The following is a 10,018-nucleotide window of genomic DNA, read 5'->3' on the forward strand; positions in this document are numbered from 1 at the left end:
CGCGCCCGTTTCTCGATCGAGCACCCTTTGGTTGCTGCTGCCGCCCCGCGCCCGCGCTGAGATCGAGCCCCCGTCGGCCCGACGTACCCGCTCACGAGTCGATTCGCGGCGCCAGCAGCGTGGTCTCGACTCTCGCGGGCCGTGGCGCCCGGGCACGAGAGCGTCTGGACGACCGGTGGCCTCGCCCGCGTGCGTGCAGACCCCGTGCGGCGGCGGTTGAAGCATAAGCTGCGACGCCGGGACGAGGCCGGCCGGCGGGCATGTCACGTGGATATACGGCTGCCGGTGGGACCTCCGTGGGAATGGGATATCGGTGAAAAGCACGGACGGATGGTACATTTTGGTTAGGTTTCTGCAACGTCTGCATCGAACAAGTTTACGGTAGGCGTACTTCTCATTCTGGCACGTATTCCGAGCCGTCGTCGCACCTACGGTTTGAAGAGATAATTAACCAAATCAAGCCAGACCAGAAGCTTTGGCAACGAAGTTTACAACGACTGGTGCTGAAAGAGTTAGTACTATATTTGACGCAATATTTGCAGTGCATGTTTTGCTGTTCCGAGCTTTACGGTAAAAGTGATTAATATTAATAACAGGACTAACCTTAATTTTTTACGATAATATTTGATTAATTATATTTTACATGAACTATTTATTTAGGTATTTGAATTTTTCAAAGACTATATTTGATATGGATCTTTCTTTTTACTATTCTAACTCTAATTTCAATTATTATTTATTTTATTTCATTTGAACTTTTATTTAGATATTTGTTTCCCAAACTATATGAAAATCAAACTGCTATTTTTATAATTTTTATTATTTATTAATCGTATTTGATATGAACTCTTTGATTTAATCTAGATCATTAGATGTTTAACGATAAGTGGTCTAAATATTTTTCTTTTTTGATTAATATGATAATTTTGTGATCTTAAAAATAAATATAGCGATTCCTTTTAACACTTAAATAACAGTATAATAGATCCGAGAGCGAATTCTGTTGTCTTGAAGTGTTGCACTGTACATGGCGACCATTTCTCCAATTAACTGATTTAAAAAATCGCAAAAATACTTGATTCTTTGTTCGACGATGACTCAACTGATGTTACTTGCTGGCCCATCTAATCTGCATCGATCTGCAGGAGAATTGAAGAAGGTGGGTCAGTAGGTGTTGCGCGTCAGCTCGGCCCCTCTATCATTGTGGATGGTTTATTCCCCGGGAATATGCTCTTACCCCGCTGGCATCATCCGCAGCATATATGCTCAGTCTCGTCTTCCAGCTCGGTTCAGATAGGTGCAGAGCGCGACGCTTTCTTTGCTGTTCGTCTAACTGGCTAGCAGCTTCGTCCCACCGTTTCTTTCGTTCCTCGCTGATCGAGGAGGTTACTGCACCTCCGAACTTGTTTTGTTGATGGTCATATAACCATGTTTACAACGCAGATGATCATGATCACGCATGCATGCATGGTTAGATGACCATCAGCAAACATGTTCATGAGGCATGCAAGCAGATCGATGGTTTCCTACTACTCCTGATCGCACAGTTCCTGAAGATGGCGTGCTAGTACTGTTCATGGTTGTAGGGTAATATATACGGATTTAATCTCTTTCTTCTTCTCAACGTTACATTCCTTGGAAAAGGCAAAGGTGATCGAACTCTTTGCGTGCTCGTGTCGTCAGTTTTGCTTCTCAGTTTTGTGCTTGTTGTGTGCAGATGCAGTGTGTGTGTTCTGGAGATGCGAGTAGCGCTTATATCACTTGCACCCCCCTTCAATCCATGGAAATTGTTCATCCTTGACCATGTAGCTACATCTGAAACAGGGAATATCTCTTGTTTTCCCCGGGTTATCTCGGAGTAGTTTGATTCTCTTACGGATTCGGCGACGAACTGATGAGCAATGTGCTGCCCCATGCTTATGGCAGATGCTCGATTTGAACTAGATATAGTTTGAGCACAGAGCGTGTTGCTATGTACAATCATGCAGTGACACAGATGCAGTTAGTTAACCTGATATAATGATGTGCGGTCAGCTTGCAAAACTGGTGAAGATCTGCTTTGTTAGATGTGGAACATGAATGCTGATTTTCCATATGAACTCTCAGTTATGTTTACACTCGTAGCCACAAAAGTATGACATCTATAACACATAGAATTCGATATCAGTATGTTGTGCTTTTTTAGTGTAAGTAAAAATTAGTGGCCATTGGATTAGTATAGAGATTGATGTTGTTTGATCGGATGTCGGTCCAATGGATAAGACTGTAACTTAAGCTTGCTATCAGAGATACATTTCTAACGTTATTAGAAATGAAACTCAGTTTGTGTTGTTAGAAAATATATAATGGCGATAGAAATGACATAAAGATGCTCCTTTGAGTAACATCAATTGGCACATCAAACATGGGCATGCATTGCAACAGGTAAAAGTTTGAACTACAGGTAGAGTTGATGCAGCCTGTTAAGGTATTTCAAAACAGATATGCACAACAATTCGATTTCACCCCCCAAAATGGACCAGATAAGGGCACAATTTCCATGTTACCAGACTAGTGGCACGAGACATTGCAGGTCACATCAACAATACACCGAAGAGGTTTCAATGAGGCTTTGATATATATAATGTGGAACATTAGGAAAGAATGAAATCGATGTATTTTTTAAGATTCATTCGGAAAAAAAAGAGATGGCTTGACTCATTATAGATGACATCGATATGAGATCGCACATAATGCTTTTAGAGGGGAGAGACGTTTATTTTACTGGTTTATTTGTGCACTCTGTTTTGTAGGTCTCAAAATAATAGAGGTTGTTCACTAACTGTAATTAGACTTTATATTCCCTTCCTCTTAATTAATTTAGACAGAACTTCTACCATTACCCGAAAAAAAAAACACAATTGTGCTAAGCATATCAAAATTAAGATATCCATGTATTCCATTGCATAAGCGTTTGTTTTGAGAACGGTTTTTTGTGATATTACGCAACTATTTATCTTATATCATACAATTACAATGTGTCTGTTTTGTAGAGCTTATATAGTTGAATCAGTAAGAGTTTTTGTTAAACAGTAATTTACAGTTTTCAGTTTTTAGAGTGATTCGGTAGAAATAATTCTCTGAACTTAACTTGTTGAGGGTTGTCCATGATAATGATACTGGGGTATACTTAATGATGGGCGTGTGATCCGTGACCTGGGGCCGTATGTCCTAGCTGCGTGCGTGTGATGAACTCAAGAACACCAGAGCTTATCCAGGTTCGGACCTCCTTTAAAATAATAATCCTACATCATATGTATTTTTTTTAATATAAGTATGAATAAACTAGATACACTTACCTTCTTCTCTATGTTTCCCCCTTTATATATTTAAGGAAGAGAGAATTTACATAGGGACCCAAGCTAGATCCAGATCTACCTGATCTTTCTAACATATGCCTATCATTACAGCGAGTGGTCGTATTCCAATTGCCATGTCGGTCTGCAGGGTTTGTGCCATCGGTCTCACGCTCGCACCATCCTTATCGCCTGGTATGCCAAGTCTCGTCTCCACGCGCTGTCTGCGCTCATATAAAACCTACTGTCATACTTTGTCAGGTCATCCGGTAGTGTTTAATGCTATGGGACGGGACACGGCAAGTCTATGCCTTTTACGCCTAGGTCGCTCAGAAGGATGACCTAGGTAAGAGATAACACTTGAGTGAAAATGTATGTAATGTAATTAGACTGATTATGTAACGTAATTAGACCAATTTTACAAATTAGAGAAAATTGGTCGTGGGGTTTCTCTCTAAGATCTGGAGACTAGTTGGAGAAACTGATCGTGTGGTCGTTGGTTGGACGCGCCAGGGACCCATATTCCTGCCCAATCATAACATGTAGAAAAGTTTGATATTGACTGTTGTGGGTCCCTTGCTAGGGGATTATATTATACTTTACACCGACAGAACTAGATGCTGAAAGCTAAAAAAATCAGTTTTTTTTATTCATTTTTCTCGTAGAATTATTTCTCTCTTAATAAATTGAATTAGAAAGAACCCTAACAAATACATCCTATAACTGCTCCCTTGTTCATTATGAAAAATTAACTTAGCAACTCTAAGAACAATGTAATAAGCATACTTTTTAAATATTTTCATGGAAGAGTACAAGATCTAGTAGCAATGACAGATGACAAATAGCATAGTTCCATTTTTTCCAAAGATCCACTATGGAACATATCCGACCCAATCGATCAAGAATACCACCAATTGGATGATACTTATGCATTTACTAATAGGTTGCTCTAATATTAAAAAGTTGAACTTTAAATAACGGATCCAACAGGTGTAAAAGAGGGTAGATAACAAAGCTTGAGTGGAGTGGAGATCCAACCCACAACCTCACACTTGTCCTTCACCTCTCCGTAACTTATCCGGGCTCAGTTCATATATACCGGAGTCATGCACGAATTGATCACAGATAGTGACAGACGTGAACTCGGTAGGTATTTTTTTTTTATCTTTCTCCTTTATCTCTAATCTTTAATAGAGTTTTAGCTGATAGAGCCCGTAGATTTGTCACTGAGCATGAAAGCATTACAAAGCTATAAAAAATCAAAAGGCATTGGAAGTTTGTGACTTTTAGAAGGGCTCGTATCTTTTTTAAATAATAAAGATCGAAAAGGCATTGAAAGTTTGTGACTTTTAGAAGGGCTGGCATCTTTTTTAATAAAGATAATACTTCCTCTATTAAAAATAATAGACGTATTTTTTGCTCGGTTTTTAAAACTAAATTTTAACTAAGATTTTTTTACAAAATATATTATTTATAACTACAAAATCTATATAGCGTGAAATTATTGTAAATTTTGAAGTTAGTTGTATAACTTTTATATACTAGATATTCTTATAGTTTAATTAAATGGTAATTAAAATATGTAAAGTTTGATTTTTTTTAAAAACATTTATTATTTTTGAACTGAGGGAACGGACTTGCGTTTTGCAAATAGACTCCCGTGCCTCATGCGACAATGTCAAAAGAAGCTTACATCACATGCTAACGCATAAGATATTTTATTCGAAGACCATATAACGAGTAAGAATTTCCGTTTTTTTACACATCCAAAATTTCAGACCCGATTCACGTTTGAAATCGTGTTAAAAAAGGCCGTCACCTCATGAGTCACACCAGGACCCAAAGCTATATTAGCGCAACCGAGTACACTAACATTGAAAGCATTAGAAAAAACATCTCGGCTATTAGAAATTTAATTTTACTTTTTCTACATCATATAATCTTAAATATATATAGAGCCTGGCCGCTGAGTCACACAAGTACAGTACAAATACCAGCTGCCAGCAAGTAGGGCTGTACTCAAGAATAGCCAATTATCCCAGGTCCTAAATCTAAAACCACCGACCGAAGATTCCAAAGGGCCTGTTTGTTTCAGCTAGAGATTCTGAAAAGTAGCTTATAAAAGCTGGATTGTAAAAAGCTGGATTGTGAAAAGCTGGATTGTGAAAAGCTTTTAGACTGTAGATTCTAAAAAAATTTAATGAACAGTTTAGTAAAATTGACTTTCACAATCTATCAAAAGCTGAGGAAAACCAGCTTCTCAGATTCTTACAATCCAACCAACAGATTTTAAAAAGCTATAACCAAAAGTTGTCTGTTTGTTTCAGCTTCGGATTATAAAAGCTGAAAGACAGAATCCGAAGCTGAAACAAACAGGGCCTAAGCCTCCCGAACCCCACCCCCGAAAATTTCCCACTTCCCTCGTCCTCCATTCGATTCTTCCCACTCCGCCGCTTCGCCTCGCTTCCTCCGCCGCCCCCCATGGCCGACGCCACCGCCACCACCGCCCAGAACCCCAACCCCCTCAACCTCACCCTGCCCCCATGGCTAAGCGGGCTGCGCTGCCCCTTCACCTTCCTCTGCCCGCCCCCTCCTCCCCCTCCCCCTCCTCCCTCGCCCCCGCCGCCGCCGCCGCCCCCGCCCCCGGAGCCGGTGGTGCCGCGTTCGCGGGGGCTACCGTTTCTGCGCGTGACCACGGAGTACGACAGCGAGGAGGGCGTGTTCTCGAACAAGGTGTCGTGCAAGCTCGCGGGGGGGCTCGCCAAGCTGCGACTCTCCTTCCAGAGCGACCCGCAGGGACAGTGGCAGGGGGATGGGGAGCAGGACCTGCGGCAGCAGCTCTTCGCCGCGCCGCTTGTGGGGCTCATCACCAAGCACTTCTCCGTGCTCTTCGACGTCGAGGGACGCAACGCGCTGCTCCGCGGCGACGCCTCGCTCCCCGGCGGTGCCGTTCAGCTCCGCGCATCGCACGATGTCAAGGTGTCTCGTTGTTGTTTTGATTATTAACGTGCTTCCGCCTTTTGATAGTGGTCACTGGTCAGCTAATGATGTATGCCTATGTTAGCACTTTACACATTAATTGCGTACAAATTCCTTACGTTTGGTTTATCCAGATCATCCTTCCCTTCGTTCCCTTGACCATATGTATACTCTGTTGTGCTGAGGTACTCACATCTTTCTTCCGTCGTTTCTAATGGGGCTTTCATTGATTTCTCAGGAGCAACAAGGAGAAGTTTCAGTGATAACTAGGTTGGGTGATCCGTCTTATAAACTCGAGCTATCATCCCTGGTGCCTTACAGTAGTCTGGTGAGTATCTAGGTTCGTGTACAGGTGACTTTTTTTTTCGTCAAATAGATTAAGCGATTCCAGCATGGTGCACTTGTCCCCTCAGTTTGCAGTCATTGTTACACCTTCAAATAGTTTTTTGTTATTTTCTGATTATGGAAAAATAGTATTAAGTTCATCGCTTCTATCCTTGAGAACTCCTAGAAATGCTACTTCAGGCAAACCAAAGACATAATACTGAAAATGTCTATTCAAATGTTATTTTGATAATTTGAAAGTTCATGTTGAACATATTGATCATTGCACTTCTCTATTTTTATATCTCTTGCATGCTATTTGAAGGTTTTGTAATATTGTAGACATTTATGTTTTAGTAGCAAGGACTCATAAGTTTTTCTTTTGGTTAGAAGATGGGATGTAAACCGTGTTAGATGTAACATGAATTCTTGTAAAAAAAATTTATGTAGCCAAGGGCGACATTCCACTTTCCAATTGGTCAAGTTTCAGTGGAAGAGAGGAGAAATGAAGACGAGGAGAAAATATTGTCTATATATGGGATTGCAAAATCTGATTTTTTGGATGGTGTTCTTACTGCACAGTACAATGAGAATGATCTTTATCTAAGATATTGTTATAAGGTGATCTATCTTATTTTCACGTTTGTTCTGTTTTTTCAAACTTCCTGTTTAATTTGATTATATTCATATGTTTTCTGTGCCAGGACAATGAGTTAACTTTAATTCCAAGCGTCTACTTGCCTTCCAATGCTGTATCCATAGACTTCAAAAGGCGTTTTGGTCCTTCTGATAAGTTGAGGTCAGGCTACTGCCATTTTTCTCATGGCCATTAATAAATGTGTCCACTAGTGATTTTCTTGTCTCGAAGTCTCTACACTCATATGCTGAGGTCTTGAATTTCTCGAGTTCCTTCTAGTACACACTATGTAAATCGCATTTGCGCTCTTTGTGCTGCAAATTAGCAAAGCTTTCTTGACAATGGTGTACTCATTGGCGAAAATATCAGTAAAATTTCAGCAAAGAAAGTAAGAATAGTTTGATGTGTTTCTTCTTTCTACCTCAAATTCAATTACTGTATCTGCATGAAATGTTTGTTTCATTAAACCTGAAGGATTCAAACTATTTATAAAAGCATGTTTGCATGGAAATTCTGCTTAAGCATGATCCCCCGAGGCATTCTATGTGAGCTCTTAACATTCTTCTCTCAAAATTTTGCAATATGTAAGCTTATCTTCAGATTCTTGAATGTAAGCAAGATGCTCTACATGGAGGTTGGTGTTACCTCAGTGTTCTGTCTGTTAACTGTTTTGTTACAAAGCATAACTTAAATAACAACTACAAATGTAAATCCGTGTCTCTATTAATTGTCATTTCCCCCCTTTTATTGGTTAGTTTCATACAACTTGTTTAAGTTAACATTACAATCTACACAGTTGGTAGCACTTAGGAACATCGTACTGTCAATGGAAAACTTGAACCAAGCTAGTTGCGATGATTACCAAGGATTACTGCATGGTGCATCCATTATCCTATGATTGTTTAAACAGTTTGCCTGTTTCCCTATGGATCTTTGTAATGTTGATTCCCCGTTCCTTTCAGCTATCATTACAACTTTGACACTGATAACTGGAATGCTGTTTATAAGCATACAGTGGGTAAAAATTTCAAAGTGAAAGCTGGTTATGATTCTGATGTGCGAGTTGGATGGGCTTCCCTTTGGGTATGTGCACTACAGTTACTTCTTTTGCTACAGCAGCATATCACTAATGGAGCAGACAAATTTGAAAATTGGCATTATTTTACGCTTTCTTCCTTCTTAGTGATTGCACCCTTTGTTACACAAATTGTATTCAAGGCGACAATATAGGGGGAAATTTTACGAAACCAAATACGACATACTTAAAGAAGTTTGCTAATTCGGGTTTATTTTTGCTATATAAAGATTGTATTTGTTGACGAAATTCCATAGGCTGGCAGGTTTCAGTTATGCTTGTCCTTTATTATCTTATATAGAGGAAGCTGTTATACTAGTTACCGAGTTCTTTTCTTGTTTGAACCCTGAAATAAGGATACTTGCTGAGCCCTATGATGCCATATTGCAGTTTCTCAATTTCGCCTGGTGACTACTGATACTTTGGTCACTTAAAGACGTTTTTTACATCCTGCAATGCATTTCCTTTGGTTTTATGCAAATATAATAATGGGTACATTAAATATTAGCTATGTTTTGCACTGTGTATGGTCTTCACTCGATGATGCCTGTGGTAAAACTACGTTTTGAGAATATTGTATACTATAAGAACGATTCATTATGACACAATTCTTTAAAGCCTAAGCTTGCAAACCCTGACTTTGCATGAACAATTAGCGGCCTCTCCACCGAAGCTGTTGCCTTCAAACAGCTCGAATTGCACGTGACCTGTCTTAGCAAATACAATAATATATGAATTTTATGGCATGTTATTGGATCTTAGGTTGGACAAGAAGGGGGCAAAGCGAAGACTGCACCAATGAAGACAAAACTTCAGTTTATGCTTCAAGTACCTCAGGATAAGATCCGAAATCCTGCTTTCCTATTTCATGTGAAGAAAAGATGGGATCTGTAACCTGGTGCACCTATCCGTTCGTATGGAGACCCCGGCGCTTGGTGTTGAGGCTTAGGCCAACTTTTTGTTGTAAACTGCATAGGTCAGCACTGGCTAGTCATTTCATGAACCCTTCCTATTTATTCATGTACTTTCACATGTTGTGCATAGTATCCAGCACCAGAGGCAACCTGACTTCATAAAAGTAGTGTATTGTGGATCGAGGTACAGCCCGCACATTCTTTTAAGCATGATTGTCTTGGCCACTGGGACGCCTTGTTCTTATTTTTTGACGCTTTAATCGGTTGGGCTCAGAAGCTGAGGCTCCATTCAAATCAGGAATTATGGGGTCTATGTAAGAAACTTATGTCTGCCATATGGTATTACTTTTTGTCCAATTGTAAAATGATGCATGCTTCATCATTTTTCAAATGTGCATCTCTCGTCCTAGAAAGTAGCAACTTCCGTCGTTCATTGCAGTAGATCAAATGAAGTTATTTTCTGTTTCCAAATTTGTTCTAAAGAGATTAGTCCTGTGGGACATGAATGGTGTCTGTCGCTAGCCAGCGGCTTGAAATATCAAGGGGGTACCGAAGCGAATTCTTCCACAAGGCAAACCAATATGGCAATTCGATTGGGGTCTCTAGCTAATCTCACCAAGAAATAAGTGGGGCCACAACAGGTCCCAGCAACTTTATGAATGTTTTAGGTTACCCTGAGAAGATACTTCAAAATGAAACAACTCATCTCATTCAGTGCAAAATTTCCAATTATGTGCTAAACCTAAAACTCTGA

At 40.1% G+C, this 10,018-nt stretch overlaps 1 protein-coding gene and 1 long non-coding RNA gene across 2 annotated transcripts; both read left to right on the top strand.

Moving 5' to 3' along the window:
• The first annotated feature begins 1,307 nt into the window (after positions 1-1,307).
• LOC133920479 (uncharacterized) lies at positions 1,308-2,700 on the top strand. Its single transcript, XR_009910105.1, has 2 exons — positions 1,308-1,587; positions 1,718-2,700. It is a non-coding gene; the product is annotated as an uncharacterized LOC133920479 (long non-coding RNA).
• Positions 2,701-5,719: 3,019 nt separating this feature from the next.
• LOC133921799 (outer envelope pore protein 37, chloroplastic) lies at positions 5,720-9,561 on the top strand. Its single transcript, XM_062366827.1, has 6 exons — positions 5,720-6,314; positions 6,553-6,642; positions 7,089-7,259; positions 7,343-7,437; positions 8,238-8,358; positions 9,113-9,561. The coding sequence occupies exons 1-6, from the start codon at positions 5,817-5,819 to the stop codon at positions 9,242-9,244; spliced, it is 1,107 nt and encodes a 368-aa protein (XP_062222811.1). The 5' UTR covers positions 5,720-5,816; the 3' UTR covers positions 9,245-9,561.
• The last annotated feature ends 457 nt before the right edge of the window (positions 9,562-10,018 follow it).

This window comes from Phragmites australis, chromosome 6, assembly GCF_958298935.1.
Source record: "Phragmites australis chromosome 6, lpPhrAust1.1, whole genome shotgun sequence".
In the NCBI taxonomy this organism is placed as follows: Eukaryota; Viridiplantae; Streptophyta; class Magnoliopsida; order Poales; family Poaceae; genus Phragmites; species Phragmites australis.